The 19,795-nt window shown below is 37.1% G+C and overlaps 3 protein-coding genes across 3 annotated transcripts in view; 1 reads left to right on the forward strand and 2 right to left on the reverse strand.

The window, feature by feature from the left end:
* Nucleotides 1-11,645, reverse strand: part of LOC113687020 (Fanconi anemia group D2 protein) — a 26,494-nt gene extending 14,849 nt beyond the window's left edge. The window contains exons 1-23 of the mRNA XM_089206389.1: nucleotides 11,424-11,645; nucleotides 9,375-9,506; nucleotides 9,183-9,250; nucleotides 9,036-9,088; nucleotides 8,867-8,914; nucleotides 8,188-8,245; nucleotides 7,961-8,019; nucleotides 7,507-7,585; nucleotides 6,986-7,110; nucleotides 6,405-6,492; nucleotides 6,111-6,215; nucleotides 5,726-5,826; nucleotides 5,451-5,538; nucleotides 5,279-5,314; nucleotides 4,333-4,473; nucleotides 3,898-4,032; nucleotides 3,228-3,359; nucleotides 2,596-2,703; nucleotides 2,366-2,415; nucleotides 2,076-2,135; nucleotides 1,383-1,464; nucleotides 874-993; nucleotides 470-543 (exon numbers count right to left, since the gene is read on the reverse strand). Coding sequence (XP_089062515.1) covers nucleotides 470-543; nucleotides 874-993; nucleotides 1,383-1,464; nucleotides 2,076-2,135; nucleotides 2,366-2,415; nucleotides 2,596-2,703; nucleotides 3,228-3,359; nucleotides 3,898-4,032; nucleotides 4,333-4,473; nucleotides 5,279-5,314; nucleotides 5,451-5,538; nucleotides 5,726-5,826; nucleotides 6,111-6,215; nucleotides 6,405-6,492; nucleotides 6,986-7,110; nucleotides 7,507-7,585; nucleotides 7,961-8,019; nucleotides 8,188-8,245; nucleotides 8,867-8,914; nucleotides 9,036-9,088; nucleotides 9,183-9,250; nucleotides 9,375-9,506; nucleotides 11,424-11,475 — 1,994 coding nt within the window. The 5' untranslated portion in view covers nucleotides 11,476-11,645. The remainder of the gene's footprint in view (nucleotides 1-469; nucleotides 544-873; nucleotides 994-1,382; nucleotides 1,465-2,075; nucleotides 2,136-2,365; nucleotides 2,416-2,595; nucleotides 2,704-3,227; nucleotides 3,360-3,897; nucleotides 4,033-4,332; nucleotides 4,474-5,278; nucleotides 5,315-5,450; nucleotides 5,539-5,725; nucleotides 5,827-6,110; nucleotides 6,216-6,404; nucleotides 6,493-6,985; nucleotides 7,111-7,506; nucleotides 7,586-7,960; nucleotides 8,020-8,187; nucleotides 8,246-8,866; nucleotides 8,915-9,035; nucleotides 9,089-9,182; nucleotides 9,251-9,374; nucleotides 9,507-11,423) is intronic.
* A 15-nt stretch (nucleotides 11,646-11,660) lies between these two features.
* Nucleotides 11,661-15,651, forward strand: LOC113687013 (uncharacterized). Its single transcript, XM_027204713.2, has 2 exons — nucleotides 11,661-11,754; nucleotides 12,720-15,651. The coding sequence occupies exon 2, from the start codon at nucleotides 12,746-12,748 to the stop codon at nucleotides 14,618-14,620; it is 1,875 nt and encodes a 624-aa protein (XP_027060514.2). The 5' UTR covers nucleotides 11,661-11,754; nucleotides 12,720-12,745; the 3' UTR covers nucleotides 14,621-15,651.
* Nucleotides 15,652-17,482: 1,831 nt separating this feature from the next.
* Nucleotides 17,483-18,655, reverse strand: LOC113687014 (uncharacterized). Its single transcript, XM_027204714.2, has 2 exons — nucleotides 18,275-18,655; nucleotides 17,483-17,776 (listed from the first exon to the last, which is right to left on the reverse strand). Exons 1-2 carry the CDS (start codon nucleotides 18,479-18,481, stop codon nucleotides 17,666-17,668), a joined length of 318 nt encoding a protein of 105 aa, XP_027060515.2. The 5' UTR covers nucleotides 18,482-18,655; the 3' UTR covers nucleotides 17,483-17,665.
* Nucleotides 18,656-19,795: the final 1,140 nt, after the last annotated feature.

Genomic DNA, 19,795 nt, shown 5'->3' on the forward strand with positions numbered 1-19,795 from the left:
TGGTTGTAACTTTTGGACAATGTTGGCAATGGAGTTGCAAAAAGCAGCAGAAGACAATCAAAACAAAAACATAAACAACTCGATCTCCTGGTTTTATAGTGTTACAAACACAATTGCCTTTCTTTCGTGGTTCTCCAATTAAACAAGTCATTCTTGATTCTTGATAAAGAGAAATCTTTTTGCTATAAAATTTATCTTTTATTGACCAAGCTTGTTTAGTCATGATTGCTGGATATCAGCCTCATTCTTTTTTGTGTGTTTTTAAAAACCTCAACTTTGTCTCAGTCCATAAAAAGTCACAAAAAAGAATTTGGCCAATATCCAGGCATCTTGACCTCACCTTTGGTTAATAATGCATATCTACCATGGCCAATTAACATTATCAACTGATAAGAAAACCAAATTATCTTTATTTATTTATTTTTTTAGTATTTTCCATAAATCGATGCAGAAACAAATGGTGTGTTACCTTTCTGTGGGTGGTTCTCTATCCACAAGGAAGTCATCTTGAAAATCAGCCACAACTGTTTCACTTATCCAGGCCTGCAATGAAATAACTACACTTTTTAATAACTTGAACAAAATTGAGTTCCAAAAACCCTAATATCTTTTATCAGAAAAAAGAGCAAAACCTTTGTTTTGAAAATGAGTTTTATTTGCAATACTTAAGCTAATGTTTGAATATAACAGGTGTATCTCTTAGATTAATTTTTAAAACAGAGACTTTGGGCATTATGAAAATAGCCCATTTTATTTTTGAACAAACTACTATTAGCTGCAATAATTCTTTTTTTCTTGTTATTGCTTAATGTACTGTAGCATTATACAAAATTCTTGTTCACTCTTTTAACAATCCCTGACAAGTAACAACACCTCAATTTTTGGATCAATGCCTCCAACTTGAATAATTCTTGCCAGCTCGTCATAAAACAATGCTGCTGCTTCTGGATTCTGATTGGTGCTGTTACGTATCATTTCTAGCATGCTACAAATCTGCAGAGAAATTATCACAGCAAAAGTTTAACATCACTCAAAAGAACTTGCCGTCCTGTTTAAAGCTGAATTGGCGACAAGTCACATGAAGCATGGGTCAGTTTCTAAGAAGAACCAGTGTTTGGGAATGACCTGTCACCACTATCTGTTTAGGCTGTAAGCAGGCTTCAGTGTTTGGGTTTTGTCCTATCATTAGCAACCACGAATAGAAAAAGTTGTTGAAACCTCTGAGAGGAAGTGACTGAAATTACAACCACACAAGTAGAGGTCATCAACAGAGTCACAGTACTCTAGTAATGAATTACAATCAGGTGTTCAAACCATCATTCTCCATCTCAGATAAGTCTCATGAACACCATCCCATCCTTCACCTCTCTGGTTAAACTTACCTGTTTGTAAACTTCATTAGAGAGAGTGGTTCTTGGTTGTGACTGAGTGTCCACTGTTTCTTCAGAACCCTCATCCTCAGATCTGTTTTATAAACAAAAGACAAAAGATCACATTCACAGCATTCTTTTTCATCAACTCTCAACATAATTTTCACTGACAAGCATAACTTTCCCGATCATCAAAGCCAAAAAATTCTACCAATAAATCAAATCTTTGACAAAATTTGAGAAAAATTTGAGACGTCAGTAATACATTTTCAAATTATCAGTTAACTCTGCAAAATGCCTGACCACAGCCAGCGCACATGACATGTACTACAGGTACTACAGTAGTACTACTACTGTCCTATTACACTGTCCAATTACAAGCTTGATACATACACTGTCCCATAAGTGCTCAAATCAGGCTGGTGATAACCAATCACATCCCAAAATTTTAGTATAGTTGCGATTAGAACAGTAACAGGACTTTGTGTCATCTGATTCATAATGGTAAGTTTATAATCATAATTGTGATTAAAAAATCAAACTCCCACTTTTATGATCACTCAATTAATTTGAGATGGAGTCAGACTCCACTGGGTCCTAGGTCCAGCTTGGCTTTCCAAGATAGCATAAGCAGAAAAAGTGACCTCCATATGCAACACAATAAATGAAACCGAAGAGATAAAACACAATAAACTAAGTGGAGACCTCTTCTTTGCCATGCTGCGTACAACCATTATAGCTCCAATGATACCAATTCTCTTGTATCTGAAAGAAAACGAAGAACAATTTTGTGAAAAGGAGTGTAACTGTTGTCCAAGTTAGTTATCAATGGTGGAAGTGACATTTCAGTCATACTGAACACCAGTAACTTTTGCTCTTCGTCCATGAGAAAGGTGTGAAGGTTAATTTGCAAAGGTTATTGGATCAGCAAAGTTTACTGGTTTATTCTTTAAACAAAGTGTACAAATCACAAAAATTAAGACATTCTATCTTACTTGGCAGAATTACTTGACAGCTGTTTCCTGATCACAATATGCATGTCATCCTTGAAAAAAAATCAGTAGATATTAATAATTCTACACTCTGAGAAAGTATGTGCACAAACTAATCAGTCAAATATAAGGTACAAAACAGATCAGAGTTAATTAGTTTGCAGAATTTAGTATCACGTCGAATAGTCAAATAACTTTCTTCTTTAGATAAAGATTACTTGTGTAGTAAGTACCTGAATAAGTCCTCCATCTTGTTGGTTGGCAAAAGCCAGGGTACTTAGCATACTGAATAGCTTTCTAATCTGTGTTACAGTGAGATTGTCCAAGTAATCCAACAGACCCTTAAATAAAACATAATTATGTAAATATTGTTATAAAATTCACTAGTGTAGCAAAATCTTTTAGGGTTGAAAACTGGTTTTAATCACTCAAACATAAAGGGAGCACTTACAAGTTGAAACCGCAAAACTAACAACCCCAAAGGAAACAAAAGCCACCAACATATGCACATGCACATGAACTTATCACAATGAACACACTCTGAACAATCTAACAATAATATAGGTTGCATAGTTCCAACAGTATTTAATTACCAAAGAAGGCATAAAACCTTTTCTTCTTTCCAAAGTCAAACCCTTGTTTTCATGCAAACAATTTCCAGTTTTCTGTTAATTTTTTCAATTTAGTCAACATGTTGCTAAGAAAAAGTGTATGTCATCTGCACATATATTTTCTACAGATTTGGAGGAATGAGCTCACTGCTCTCCCAAGTTCATTGAAGTAAAAAAAAAAAAAAGGTTCAGTGTTGTATCAATCACCTCAAAACTGATTACAAGTAAAAGTCCTAAAAGCCTATTGCACTTACCTTAATAAATATAGCAAATGGGGCCATTATATCTGCATGGGATTCAACAAGATCTGAAAGAACATCTAATGATGCATCTGCTTCTGCTGCAAATCCACTGCCTATGTGGGTCACTAATGTCCCTACCACTTCCTACAAGAGGAAACAGAAAGGGAACTATACTGTCAGTAGCAGAAGTATTCTATTCACCAACATTCATAATATATAGATTTAGCCAAGCCTAAAAGCGGAGCTCACATTTTTTTTTCTGTGCATGTCTCAAGGGCAAAACGCATTGCCCTGGCCAGGACTAGAACCCAGGTCATCCAACTCAGAGCCCAGTGCACTGACAACTGGACAAAGCCGTGGCATTGGCATGCCCGCAATACAGTTGACCACGCATGTTAAAAGTAGCACCTTGTACAGTCGTATGGTCGTACAGTTGTACGGTCATACGGTCGTACAACCAAATTTTTTCGGCTTGATGGGTTACTACTATTTTTCATAATTATGGGGCTACGCTCTGCAAGTTCCACTATTAATGCTCAGTTGTAATAGGGTATGGGAAAAATGATTGATCAGCAGGCTAAGCCAAGCTGGGATAGCTTGGCTTAGGAAGTGTTCAAGATACAACCCATGCGATTTTTGGGTGGGAGTGTGGGCAAATTGCAAAAAGAATTTAATTCAGTACCTGCTGACAGTAAAGGTCGAATGAAACAAATGATAATTTGTACATAGAACAGGCATAAGAACAGACAGATGGATCAGGAGACCTCAGTAGAATTTCTGCCAAGGACAACAAGTCAGGGAAATATTCCCTCAGAATCTGAAAAACAAAAAGCAGTCAGAAAAGAGAGTTATTAATTATAGTAATATATCTGAATCATGGTGTAACAAAAGTGCACATACAAAGCCTGGGTTTAGGGAAACTTCTGTTTTCATTGCAAGTTGCCCAATGGGTGAGCAGCTATCTAAGAGGGTATAGGTACCAATCCTCCTCTCAGATTGTACTCTTTGTCTCAGATAAAAAAAAAGGACTCTAACATGCATGATCCCCTATATAAAACATGTGCAAATAACTGCACTTAGCTCACTCTTGGTACAAACAACAATTGCACATCCTCACCTGTGAGTGTGAACTAAATGCTGCACTTAACATTTCTTCAGTAAAATGACCATTCTTAATTTTATTTCTTATCAAGCTTTCCATGGCCTTCTTTCGATTTGCGGTGGAGTGGAGAATAAGCAACACAAACAAGTCCACAACCTGTAAAACAAGAGCGACTAAAACTTATAAATACACAGCTGCACCAGTGCCTGCTAGGGAGGTGTTTGGAAGATACAAAACTGCTGATGATGTAATTAATTGTAGTGGAATCGTGGTTAAACTGAGTGGAGTAGAATATAAAACTCTCTGCAAAATTATACATTTTCATCCATTCAAACGGCTTGCCTGTCTGTTAGAAATTTTTACCCATACGTTCAAATGGCTAAGCAAACTGTTCAAATGGCTAATCAAACCGTTCGAATCATTTATTCACCCATTTGAATGGTTTGCCCATCCGTTCGAAATTTTTACTCATCCATTTGAATGGCTGACCAAACCATTCAAATAATTTATTCATCTGTTCGAACGGTTAGGCAAACCATTCAAACACTTCAAGGACCGTTTGTTAACCGTTCATTAACCCTTCATCATCCGTGTGTTTTTGCCATTTGAATGGTTTTCCATTATTGTCCGTCTAAATTTCTGGAAGGGCTTTTTTTTTCCTTCCTTCCCTTCCTCTTTCTTATCAATGTTATTTCTGATGTTTGCTTCCTTTACAAGCAAATCTTGTTGAGTGAAGAAATGTGGGAACTACAAACTTATCTATGAAGTTGGTGTAGACACTTGCTTTAAATGTGCAAAAGAGACAGATTTTCTGTTCATCTCAACAAGTTTTTCCTGTAATTAGAAATACACAATGTATAATGGGCCACAATTTCTACCCCCATTACTGTTTTTTTTAGTTTAAGCATCAATGGGTACCTAGCTGTATGTAAAGTGCAACTTGGTTTTCTACATTACTAACCTTGTGTTTCACAGGAGAGTTAACAGATTCAATGGCCTGCAATTCAAAACAAGAGGAAAATAATGTAATTACTTATTTCATTGCTACAAAATTACAAAACTAAGTTTCTCATCATGCCACATAAAGATAATTCAAATTTAGTCATCAGCGGTAAATAGTAAAATACACTTGCCTTAATCCAACCCTCTGCAACTGATCTCTGGAAGCGAATTCCTGATCGAATTGCTTCAAGTGTAAAAAGCTCCCCATCACTTGCTGACCTAATTGACAGATATCATTGTTATATATAGTGTAGAAATAAAACATAGGAGCACATAGATATGGAATTTATTTCTCTTTGAGTGTTAAACTCAATATCTCACAAGTGAGCATGGTAAAAAAATAAAATCATTCATCAGTACTGTTTACAGATGTGGTATTCATTGACAAAATACAAATTGTACCCACCCTCCACTTGAAGATAGTCGTTGCTCAGCAGGAGTGGAGCAGGCTGCAGGTTGCAGAGAAGTAGATGTGAAATCCAGGCTTGCACGTAATTCACTAATCACCTATGTGTACAAGACAAAGGCATTGTGGGGACAATCAATGTAAATCATCCAAAGTGGAAAAAGATGAAAAAAAAAAAAAAAAAGAAAGAAAAGGAATCAAGCAAAACTAGAATCTGAGAAAGAACTAAAGGTAGCAACATTTTTTACAGTATTTTTTTAATGCCTCTTTTTTCCCTGTGAGGATTCCTTTAAGCAAAGCATAAAAGTACAAAAACTGCAAAATTTTCAGTCACACTGCAAAATTTTCCCAGTAAATTTACTGCACAACTGTTAGTATACCATACCTCAAACGCATCATTGTCACCAACAGACTGAAGTATAAATTTGACCACAACTGGCAAGTCACTGATTTCTGCAGAGGGTAACATCTGTATCACTGATGCACGCACCTGAAACATCAAGATTATATTACCATAAAAAACAATCAATATGTGAATACCAATAAAAGACTGTTGCATATTTTATGACCAAGCTCAAAGTTCACCACCTTCCTTAGTCATTTATTCACATAGTGCTTTAACAGTGAAATACATGTACACTGTGCAATTTTCTCCAGAAATACAGATGTAAATATATACCTCAGCCAGGAGATCAGAGCGCAGGTTGAGGTTAGACAAAGCATCAAGGATTGGAACTGTAAGTCCTGTGTTCTGACGTAGAAGTTCGCTAAACAAAATAAATACCATACAGTTTACATTTATGTAAAAAATCAAACATTACAAAACAGCTGGTGCACAGTCAATGACAAATAAACAAAACATAAATCAAACCTGATACATTAAACACAGTTTACTGAGATCAAATTTCCATACCAGTTTTGTCATAAACTCTGATTTTGGTAAGTAAAGTTTATTGTTGAGAATTTAATGCTGAATAAGTTCTGTTTTTTTCTAAATAATTTATGAGTGTGAAGTGTTAATCTCTTTGCAAGGCTTCTAGGTGGAGGCTTATTCAGTCTGCGAAACAGGTGTTAATTTCTTATTTATCCATTTTTTTTTTTTTGATTTTCAGGCAAGGAGAGCAAGCACAGCACCAGTGTGAGGTCCATGCAAATGAGAGGTGCAGCCCTATGGCCACCTTGCTCTTGCTTCCAATCACCTGAAATTTATGCCCCCCCCCCCTCTCTACCACAAAAAAGAAAATGAAAAAAAATCATCACCTAAGTTCCCTTGCTACTTCAGTGTGTTCTGCATCATCCAGTACTTCAGGAATACATGTTATAATTTCACGCTGAATTTCCACTGATGTTATTCCTACAATCTCCAGCATCTTCTCAGTCAACTCCTAAATTTCCAACAAAATACATGGAACAGTTAAATTATACCTCAAACTTATGTGGATGTCTGTAACAGGCATATTAACATATTAATTTTGCAAGCACACCAGACTCAAGTGAATTATTTTTAGATCACAGTATAATCAGAGGTACAAGGGACACCTGATGAACAAACAGAAAACAGGGGGGGGGGGGGTTGGGGTGGGGCTGACTAGTGAGGGTGTTACCTTTAATTCAGGCATTCCTTCTAGAGAGAGCGGCAACACTCTTAGAGGCTTTATGTTGAGAAAATCAGGATAATCTCTGACAGAGTGGGCCACTGTGCTAAAAAACCTCATGACTTTTTTGTTTACTGGTAAAGTAAGGAGATCAGTTCCCTAGAATTAACAGTTTTGTACTCTCACCTTACTCTGGATGACACAGTCAAGCCATCTGAACTGGTTAAGTACCAGACGAGGGATGTTGAAATCATCTGTACCATTGCTGTATGAAAAAAAACAAGTGATTAATTAAGGGAGTTCTTGAAAAATAGGTGCAGTGATCTTAACTCCTGAAACTTTTAACCCCTAAACATCTGAGGGTATGCTATGATCTCATTTCTCACTGAGGTATCACCATTGAACCAAACATAAGGCTCACTGATGAGAATTAAAGAAATGATCACAAACTTTAAAGGCCCTCGATCTTTAGTACAATTCTCCTTTTCACTGTCATAGGAAATGTATGAAGAACAGTTTAGGAGAAAATTCATGCTGATATTAGGGTGTAAAGGGTTTATCATATGATTGTTAATCATTAATCATAAAACATTTGATACACAAAAGTTGTGTGTAGCACTGAGAAAATGGTGTTTCATACTTGCAATCATCTTCTGTAAACTCTGGAAGCTTTTCCAGAAGCATACTGGCAATCTTTGGCTACACACAGAAAGAGATGAAAATAACACCGTTTAATGATTGTTAATCACTAGTGCTTTCTCTAAATTTGGCTTACATATTTATAGATAAATTCAGAGCAGTCAGAGAATAAAAATTGTAGTAATTCATACCATTATTTGAATAAGTTCTACCTGCACTGAGGATTACCTGAAGTATATCGATACCCAAGAGCATTCTGATCAAACTCTCCTGGCCCCCAACATGGCTAAAAAAAAGAGAAAAATTGTTTTTTTTGGACTTTTTTCAGTATTCTAGTAGAGGTATTTAAATGATTTTGAGTGTAATTTGGTGTTAATAAGCACAAGTAAATTTTCCAAAGACAACAAAATTGCGCAAGCCCATAGGAAGAGAGCAATTTGTAGTCTTTGAAAAATTTAGAAGTTAGAGCTAATTAGCACCAAACTACACAAGGTATCATGTTGTTACTTGTTAATAATTTACATGAAAAACGCATCACAAAAAGTCACATCAGATGAAATCTAAATGGCAGCAGGTGCATGCTATTTGTAATTTGCACTCAGATTACAACTTTGTATTTGTGTTACAACTTTGCACTTGTGTTACATGAAAAATCCACTCCTTTTTAGCCAGTCACAAGCACATAACTTTTTCATGTATATCACTAATGTTTCATTATTTAGATAACAGCTTGTGGTATACAGTACCACTTAAAATTAAGTTGACAGTCCCTTAAAACTTGATCAGCAAAAGCTTCAAGGATTGAGGATTGAGTTTTGAGTCAACTTACTTTTGAGCTGTACTCCATATTGTGGCATATAAGAATTTCTTGGTTTCAATAAGCAATTTTTTAGCATATCATACCGACCCTTCAACATCCTCTGCCAAAGAAACTGGAAGCAAACTGAGGCGAAATCTGTTAACAAAAAAATAAACAAACAAAGAGGGGGCAATTAAGAATTTTGTGAACAATTGAATAAATTAATATAAAATCTCATCTCCTTGACGATCTAGTACAATTTAAGTACAGTCTTTACCTGTCAGCATCATCCAACCTATTTTGCAATCCTTCAAGGAAGTCATCTATGACCTGAAGGTGCAAGATCAAAAGAGCAAATTGAAGCAACACAATAAAGCATCATATAGAATAGGGAAGGTTATTTTCTATTTCAAAAATAAATTACCTCTGGATAACTTTCATGAGTTTTAAGCACATTTCTGACTTTTTTCTGGAAGATAGCACGATCAACCTCTGAAAGGCAATAAAAGCATAAGTCAAACTGGCGAGTAATGATGTTTTGTCACCACTTCTTAATAGATGGGAGAATTAACAATCAGACTTGAGAGTTTAAGAGTTAATATATAGATTCTTATACCTAAAACATCTTGCACCAGGCCTGAGTTCACTTGAAGACCAGCTTTTTGCACTACTGTATCAAAAAGTGTTTCCTCCACCTTAGCCTTCTTGTTTGTTCGGGGAGTGTCAGCAACATGTCTGGATCGTTTAGCTGGTGACAAAAAAAATTAGAAACAGAACAACAGTAAAGAACAAGGACTTAATTTTTACTCAAGAAAAATTTGGTTCCTATTGTATAATTGAAGAAAAAAAAAAAAAAAAAGATGTGAGCTCTTTGAGTTAGATTATACCCCGGGAATCTCCCCACAATTGTAAAGATCTTTTAACCCTTTGAACACTTTAGAATGACTCGCATCTAATTTCTCCTTACAATATCACCCCCTAATCACACATTAAGGTCATGAGAATAAAGAAGATGACCACCAACTAGAAGCTCTGGATTATGAAACAAATTCTCCTCATCAGCATCTTAGGGAATGTATAGGGAATAGTATTGAGAATATGCATACTGATGTTAGGGTGGAAAGGGTTAAAGTCACGAGGATAAAGGAAATGGTCACAAACTGAACAAGCTCTTCTCATGAGAATTATCAAGTGTAGATACAATTTCCACAGGTATGATTATTGGTGCAGCTGATACAAACATGAAGCATGAGACTTCTAATAAATAGGAATTTCATATCTTCATGTTATTATCAACCGTACATGTTCATGACAATTTATTGGAAAGTGCAATACCATGATATTTTCTTTATTACACATGCAACCTTCAATTTAGAAAAGTAATCTTATAACACTGAAGAGCCTGAAGAATTTTTTCAAGGTATAGAACATTCATGATGTAAGTTTTGCCTCAGTCAACAGGAAACAACCTTCTAGGCTCCAATAAACTTTCTAGCACCTTATCAACTAGGGAAAACTTTCCATTTCACCCTCTCACTCCCAGATTTAATCTGTAATTCTCCTTACTGTCTTGCACACAATTCATCTTATGTCAGTTTGGAGAATTTGGTAATGGATCAACAAACCATCCCTTAATTGATATTTTTCTTTATTCTCATTACTTGTCAGCTTGATGTTGCATTGATATTGTCAGGAGAAATTCTGTCTTAATCATTCATTGGAGTAAAGGGTTATTGATGTTACTTTTAAGAAAATAAACAAATATTTTCCTTTTAAGACAAATTAAGTGCACTTACAGTTTCCACAGGTGTAATTGCTGTCATGGCTAATGCCAACATAAAGCATTAAACTCCCAATAAATAGAAATTTAATGTGTTTATGTTATCATCAACCACACATGTTCAAGTGGTTTACAATTTATTAGAAAGAGCAATACCATGACATATTTTTTTAATTACACATGCAGCCTTTCTTTAAGAAGACTTATTTTATCAATACTGAAGACCCTGAAGAATTGTTTCATCAACCACACATGTCCACATGGTTTACAATTTATTGGAAAATGTAATACCATGACATTTCTTTTTTTTTTTTTGCATTCCCATCCCTCATGATGCACCAACTACTTTCTGTGTTCCCTTTGGGTGTTTCTTAAAGTCAGGATGGAGGATGCTCCTGGAGGATCAATTCTGTCCCTCCACCATCAACCCCTAGGGTACTTCGCAGAGAACTCTCTTCTCTCTGAAATTCAAAACCCCCTTACATCAATCCCTTGAAATCCCGAGATGCAAAAGGTGCCATCTCCCTACAAGCTACACATACGTTCGATCTGTGCTTTGAGAGGGAAAAAAGATTAAAGAAGATATTCCCGTTAAAAATAGGCCGACAACACTAAAGAAGAGTATTTTCTTCGTTATATATGCGTGCAACGTCAAGAAGAGCCTGACAGCAACAAAGTGGGTGATTCCAACCGCACCCCAGCCGGAAGCGAAAAATACTAGCATTCCGCCCGCTGGGAATTCCACCTGCCCCTTCGCCTTCCTTTTGTGTTCGGAAGTATACATTCCTCGCCTTAATCTATAACTCACACAATTCAAACTCAAAAAGAGACAATCAATACAATGCCCAAAATGAGCAAAACAGAGTGCAACTTGATTGTGCGCACCTGAAGGTTCCTCGCCAACTTGCTTTGAAGTCTTACGCTTCGATCGCGCCATTACCAAGACAACATGAATGGTGTTTCACTCTTTCGTGACATACATATCTATTAAATGGAAGAATCAGCTGTTTTCTGGACGAAATCTACGTGAAAATCAGCAAAATATTCGCGCCACGATTCGCGCTCCCAGGACCATCTCGATTCCCGCGTTTCAATCGTGTGAAACGCATGCGCTAAATTTCCGCTGAAACAATGCAGGCGCACGGTCAAAATGGCGTTTGTTTTCTTCTTATCAATGCGAACAATGATTTTTCGTTGGTGATTCTGGAAAGAAAAAGTAAGTTTGGCTTTTAGTTTTACTCTTGTCACATGCTAACTCTTTATTTTCAAAGATTTTGTAAGCGATTCGCCGATCGGTAAGGTTTTAGAGACAGTTTCCATGTTGTTCTCAAGCTTATAATTTTGGCGAGCAAGACCAGACAAAGACTGGTCATAATCGAATTAATGATGCTTTCGATCAGATCGCTTCTTCGTAAGATCCTTCAGAAACTGAGAAAAGCGAAATCTGATTTATTTCCTTGACCCGTGTTAAGAAATAGAGAAAGTAAGCAACAAGGTATCGTTTTCCTGGTATCGTGAGTGCCCATCATCGATTTGCCCTCAGTTGATCGAATTTGTTTGAGTAATCGACTAGTAAATAATTTTCTATCCATTGGGTAGCACAACACCTTTTATTAACGTTTATCCGATGGACAGCGATTTATTCGTTAAATAGCGTTATGCGCTGGATAGCGTTATGCGCTCCTTTAACAACTGGGCTCAGATCTTTAGTAAGTTTCTGCATATGAAGAACTTACTTTTTTAAGGGCTGAAAAAGTAAACAAGTCTCATTGATCTCAGGGAATTAGACTGAAATCGTGTTTTATATCTACGTGTGTCATTTGCAGAAAAAATGCCGCCTTGCTTGTTACTGTGTCCTGCAAAACGATCTGTAGTTCATTTGGAAAGCCAATTTTGTCTTTGTGGCTGGTGATGCCACTCATTGGCAAAGCTCAGTTTTGTAACGTCAGCAATTAATTTTACCAATAGTCTAAGGCCATCCTTGAATTTCAGCACTAAAAACCTTTTTGTGTGCTTTACTGAATTGCTCAAACATGGTGCAAAATCGAAACATTATCCCCTATTCCTAGTATCTTCTTTATACGTGTCCTTGATAGTGTATTGATCTTGTTGCAATAATTTAATGCATGATCACTCCTGGAAGGGAAATGATTACTAGAGTTTGACTTAAATCTATTTTAGGTGGTTGATGAATATAATTATCCATAATGACTTCAAAAACTGATCCTAATAATGCTGAATCAGATGCCCAGAAGGCAGAAGAAAAGGCTAGTAAAGAAGAGTTAGTGGAAGCCAAGATGAGAATAATCCGAAAGAAAAATGAAGATCTCATGAGAAGACAAAAGGAGATCGAAGAAGACCGTAAAAATGCCGATGTGTACAGCAAGTTAGTAGAAATAAAGAAGCAACATGGGAGTGGTACATCAGGAGTGAACAAGGATTCATCACAGCCAGGAGGGGTGGCTGGAAGAGGGAGAGGTAGAGGCAGGGGGCTAATGTTGCAGGAAATGCGGAAAGAAACACTGAAAGCCAAGCAGTGGGAGGCCAAACGGAAAGAAAATGTTGTAAAGGAAGAGGAGGAGAGGAAACAAGGAAGTAGGAATCCCAACTCTGCAAGTAGGTTTCTGATGGATGACAAGCGAGTAGACATGTCCAGAATGACAGGGCGGAATGAGCACTCTTGGGGTGGAGCTAATTTCAACAAAGTTGCCAGTCAAATGCAAAGGGAGAAGGAAGGGTTTCGACCAGGCAGAAATAGAGATAATATGGAAATGACTATGTCAGGGAAAGAGCGGCAACAGTATCGTGAGTGGAAGGATGAGAGAAAGAAGATTGATGAAGAAAGGAAAGCTCGTCAGAAGAAGGCTGGAAACTGGAGTCGTACATGGGATCAGAAAAAGGTCTGGGATGCAAGACAGAAGATGTGGGTATTTGAAGAATCTGGGGACAATGGGAGGAATATGAGACATCATGATGGTCATGGTCGTGCAGAAGACTGGGGCATTGATAGTAGGGGGAACAATTACCTCAGAGAAAACAGAGGTCAAAACAGGGGTCATTATAAAGGAGGAGGATTTAGACAGTATGACAACCATGAAACCCGAGCTTCTGAAATGCAACGAGGTAGCAGTCAAAGTGAAGTTTTGGAAAAAAAGAGTACCACATCAAAAACTGAAACAGAAACTAGAGCAAGACACAACCAGGATGGCACAGCTAATGGTGAGGGCACTGGGGAAGAGAATTGGGATGAAGAACCAACTGTACCTCTGCATCAAAAGAAAGAAGAAGAGAGTTTAGATGCTGTTATGGAAACATCAACTGACAATTCACAAAGAATTGATAAACCCAAACCTCAAAAAGAACGAAAGGAACAAAGACGTAGTGATAAGCATGGTATTAGTGAAGATAGTCAGAAAAATCAGCAATCTGCAGCAGAAGTGACAAGTGACAAACCACATAGTGGAACTTCTCAGCAAGAACTTCAGGAAAGCTTACAAGATGATTTTGCTGTTAATGAAGATTCTCAAGTGCAGCCTGAATCCACAACTACCAAAGATTCATCCCTGTCAGTCATATCAGCTCTGCATGAATTTCCAGGAGATAAGAAGGAGGCAGCAGTTGAATGCAAGGATCAAATCAAAAACTTGCATGAGGAAAGTGAAGGGGCACAAGTCAATCTAGAAGATGTAGAAACTGGTGAAAGAGCTAATGACATAGTTACAACAGACAGTGATAAAGATAAACAAGAATGCTCACCACAAAATCCAGCACATGAAAAACAAGATATTTCTATCGATCATTCAGTACAGCAAGAACACAGAGATGACAGTGCAAACTCTGTTCATAACGATACAATGCTGGCAGAAACGGCAAATTTGCCTAAACTTAAGACAGACAAAAAAGTTTCTGACACCAAAGAAAACAATCAGGAAATGAAATCAGATACAGAAGTTGCCAGTGTGATACAAGCATCTGCATCAGATGCTGACACTCCACCTACACCTGATTTTCTGAAACTGGAGCAGGACCTTGACTGGGGTGAAATTGAGATTGATGAGGAAAAAATTGTTGAGAGATGGTAGCTTTTAAAATCGAACAATTTAAGTCACAGGTAGTGTTTTGCTCTGGACAACCCAGCAATAGGCATACCCTTTGCTCAAATTTCCTAGAATTTCCTTCACATTGTTTAAGGGCACAATCAAATCTCCATTTTTGTAGTGTATCTGGTTTATTTGTAACCATGGGTAAACAAGTATTTGTAATCAGAAAAAGTCTTACAATCTGTTATTACACCAAGTGTAATCCTAACAACAGTTTGTGAGATAATCATGGCAATAAATATTTTGCCAAGTCAGTTTTACATTGCCCTCTCCTGGGTAATTTTTTTTTTATTTTTGTGAGGCTACAGTTCCCTTGTCCTCCCCTCTTCAGGCTCTGAAAATATTCCAGCTTCGATGCCTGTATACCCTTCCAACAAAAATGAGTTTGGATATGAAATTAGAACAGTTTTTAGCCCTGGGGAATGAAGTGGCCACAGCCTTTCTATAAATCATGGTGTGTACATGTATTGAGATGTATATTTCTTATTAGACAATTTGGTTTGCAGTATAGCTGAGTATTTTTACGAGTTCTGCCATATTTTGACAAGCCCTTGTAATGAGTGAAAATGTAATGCACCAAACATCTAATAAGTTATTTATTATTCAATTGCCTTATTTTTGTGCGTTTCGTCAAAGGTGGTAAAAAACAAAGCAGATCGAGAAGCTTTGCACATGCAGTTGACCATCAAATAGGTTTTTTTACAGTTACAAAATAACCAACTGTTCAAATATTGTGTGATATTTTTACTAGATGGGTGCATTATTTCTACTCTACTCAGTGCAGTTGGATAATAGTGCTGGTTAAATAATAATGAGATTTTTATTTCACTTTTAATCACAGTATGTCTTTTCAACACGCGTAAAATATTTGTTACCATTTTAATTAAGAGATGAAAAGTAGTTTGCTAGTCTGCAACAGATCCCAATAGAATTGTCAAAATTGTAAAGTACTTTTCAGCTTAATTTTACACCAATATGATATAAAATAAATTATAGAAATGTCTGGTGAAAAACTTTTGCTCTTCACTGAATTGGGTAGCTTTTAAATACAATATGGCTCAACTTTTGCTCTGTGGATGGGTTAATGCCCAGTCATGAAATAGTGTCTACTTGTGAACCTTTTCCACCTTAACATCAATATGCATATTCTCCATACTGTTCTCTAAACATTTCCCAAGGTGCTGACAAGGAGAATTTGTTTAACAATCAAGAGCTTTTTTATAGGTGATCAGTTCCTTTATACTCCTGACCTTAATGTTTGACTCAGGAGTGATGAGGTAAGGAGAAATTAGATGCCAGTCACTTTTACACCCAAACATCAACAAGCATATTCTCCTTACTACTCCCAGCTCATTTCCTATGGTTTTGATGGGGAGAATTTCTTTAACAATGACAGAAGCTTCTTTAAGAAGCATTAATTTCCCTAATGTTTGCAATTTTTTTGATTCAGCTGTGATAATCTAACAAGAAAATAGATGCTGGTCACTCTTTACTTTAAGAGAAAAGAATGCCATTAGTGGTACAGTTAAAATGCCCTGGAATTTCTGCATGGCAGGCTAAATTGAGACTGAAAATTGAGGCTCCTGAGCTTAGTGTGTACCCTTGACACCCTAACATCAGTATAGATAATCTCTATACTATTCTATAAAGATTTCATAAGGTGCTGACAAGGAGAATTTGTACAAAAATCAAGAGCTTCTGTATTTGGTGATCATTTCCCATATTCTCGTGACCTTAATGTCTGATTCAGGCAGGATATTGTAAGGAGAAATTTAATGCTGGTCACTCTTGGAGGTCAAAGAGCTGATTAAAGAAAATTATTGGTTTGGAATTGCTGCATTTTACTGGGTGCACTAAGAGTTCAATGTGCACATATGATCTTTAATGTTGATCCATAATGTAAAATATCGTTAAATAGACTTGGAGCAATTATGGTCAGTAGCGTTTTGTTCGTGCCTTGGCCAACTGTTAGCTATCATGCAGCATTTGTTACATTCTGTAGCGTTTTGCAGCAGTGCTGTGGTCATTGGAGCCCTAAGGCTGTCCTTGCCAGCGGTATACCTTACCAGTGCATGTGTTGTTGTATTTGTTATTTATGTTTTCCTCCATTCAACCACCTGGCTCTAGTGTGATAGGTGCTCATAGGGGGCATGGCACGGGAAACTCGTGGCTGGATTATGGGTTGGGCAGGTGGACAGGCCAGTCAGATGTTCAAGTGCCTTGGGGTGCAACTGCGGTTGTGGTCCCTGGGCCCCTTGGGCACCTAGCCTCCATATGCAATGTGGCACAATGTTATCCAGTTTATAACACAACCATTTTTAAAACTAACCAAAAATAAACTCCTGATGCAGTTCACTGAGGATGTTAGAAAACATTTTGATCATCAGGTGATAACCCAAAATGCAACATTGTTTTGACCACCAAGCCATAGGTTTCAGAGAATGTATCATTACTTTTCACCTTTTCTTATCATTTCACATTTGATTTGAAACTCAATTCTAACCTTTAAGGAAATTTATGTACCCCTTAAACCCAGAAGTGATTAACATGTGACTTCTCCCTATTAAATTATCCAGCCAACAGGTTATGAGAATATTCAAACTGATCAGGTATAAGTTTTCATCTTAATCTGACACCAAAATCTGTAGCAGCTAGAGGAGAAAGTTAACAATCAGATCTTAAGGGTTAAGGGGCCATTCTAAAACAAGAAATCATTTTGAACAATGTTTAACACAAACAGATAAAGACTACATAAAAATATGGGACTTGATGTGTCCCAAAAGTTGCTCTCAATGGCTACAGATAGAAAGTGAAAATCAAACATAAAATAAAGTTGCAAAGAAATTTTTGTTGCAAATTCTTTATTACTGACTTGAATCTGCACATAATCAGGCTGTTACAACACATCAAAAAGACTTGTGACTGGTGAAACTTCTACTAGTAGTACTGTTTCTTGAAAATAAACAACATTCTACGCAACTGTTACATTCCGTTGAAACATCATTTGTTTACAACTGAATTTGATTATTACAAAGCTCCTGCCTTCTCTAACTTTGGCTTCAGTTCTCCTCTGTTTTGAAGCATCTGAACATCGTCTCCTCCACCAACAAAAGTACCTCCAATGAACACTCGTGGAACCTGAAAAATACAGAAAAAGTTATGAAGTAGGGCCAGAGAAAATCTTGCTTCACTCAAAGCTTTTTTTTTTCAAAATAAACAAAAATAAGAAAGCCTCCTGATCTTCACACGTCTTACTAAAATGAGATCTTCGCCCTTCATAGAATACAAGACTTGTGACCGCTAAGAATTGTAAAACGTCAGTACTAAAAATACCATTCCTGAAGAGAACACACAAACATCTTACAGAGTTTGAAAGACCGAAAAAGAAATACCCAACCTTTTTTAAAGACGTTTTGGTGATCAATTTACCTTACTGACGGAATAAGTATATTTCAGAGGCTTTCGCGCGTTTAATTATGCATAATTCATTCGACGATCGACTAGACGATTAGTTTGCAATTTCGGTCGATGCATCAAACAGTCTTTAATTCTGAAGAGAGGTGATTCCTATCAGATTTTCACTATGTATTTCTTAAGCTCGTAAAAACGCAATGAAACGAATGTTTTGAAGCTTACCGATCTGCCTTTAGTAATTTTTAGAAGGGCGTCTTGAAATTCATCCCCGTCATCGCGTTCGTCCAACTCAACCAGGAGGTAGTCTTTCAATCCAGCAGCCTTCAGCGCGTCTTTCGCCTTTTTACAAAAAGGGCAGTAGGTCTTGGAGTAAACAACGACCTTGTTATCCTTCACTTGCGCCTTAATGAACTCTACTTTATCCGACATGATGTACTTCAATAAAGCAACGAGTTGCTTTTCTTCTTGACACCAGATAAGTTGATGGGATGGAACCTAGGCGGCTTGAATAGAAGTAGCCCAGAGCCCGCGTTACCTTTGTACAGATGACCGCAAATAAGAAAACTGATGTGTCATGTTTGCTTGTCATTTGTGATTATGCATGCAAGTCACGCAACCTCTTAGTGTTTTGAGTGGGTTTTCATCTCAAAATTGCGGACGTCATGATTAGAAGGGAAAATCTACATGTGATAAACACGGCTATTATCCTGTGAGTTTCAATGAGCAAAACAGCAAGAGGCCTCAATCTTTAGAAGTCGATCAAGTAAAAATATGTTATTTCAGAGACATGGTAGAGTAAAGTATCTTAGTCCCAATCACTTAGTGGTTAAACTTAAAAAGTGAAGATCATTAAATTGAACTCACATCAAAAGGTACGACCTATCTTACCATGACAACAAGAAACAAGAATTTTTTTTTAAAGAAAATTCTAGCAAAAAGGTGGTTGATGAAATATTTGAACACGGGAAAACGTTAAGCTTTGCGGTCACCTGCACGCAAATCCCGTGCAACCAGACTTGTTGCTAGGGCTTTCCCTTGTAAATAGGGAAAAGCCCTGAGAGTGAGATTGCCGTGAAACTTGAGCTTAATTTTCGAAAGGTCCATGATGATGAGCTTTCGAATTTTTGTAAAAGAAAAAGAACATGGGAAGTTAAGTGATAATCCTTGGACTGATCTAGGGGAACAAAGTTTATTCTTATAAAGGAAAGAGTGAGATGGATCCTATTTTTTAACGACAAATATTAACTACAAAACTAAGAGGAGTGTAGCTCAAGGAGTGGTCTTGCGGATAATTACAAATGAGCTTATTTTGAAATTAGGAGCATGATTATGCCAGAATTCCACTGGCAAGTACCTAAGGGATATATAGAGAACAGTATGAAGAACACGTATACTAATTGCGTTCGACGAAGGAAGAACGCTTCCTAATCTCCTGGGCTACCTGTGATCGCGTAGGTATCCTGTGCACGCAAGCGAAAGCTGACCCGTGTTTTTTCGTTCGATCGGCCGGCTGTTCATCTTTTCAGCGCCATTTTGAATGACGTCATAATTTCGTTGCGCAAAGGATGCTGCCTCGTGCATCGCAACCATACGATATAACTAGCCTTTAAAACCTTTTCGTACACAGAGTAAATACAGGTTTCACAATACGCCATAACCCTTTATTTGACAACATACCATAGGCATATTCATCTATCCCAATAACCAAAAAACAATATTTCCCCTTTGAAATGCCGAACGCAC

This window comes from Pocillopora damicornis, chromosome 5 (genome assembly GCF_964200805.1).
Source record: "Pocillopora damicornis chromosome 5, jaPocDami1.2, whole genome shotgun sequence".
Taxonomy (NCBI): domain Eukaryota; kingdom Metazoa; phylum Cnidaria; class Anthozoa; order Scleractinia; family Pocilloporidae; genus Pocillopora; species Pocillopora damicornis.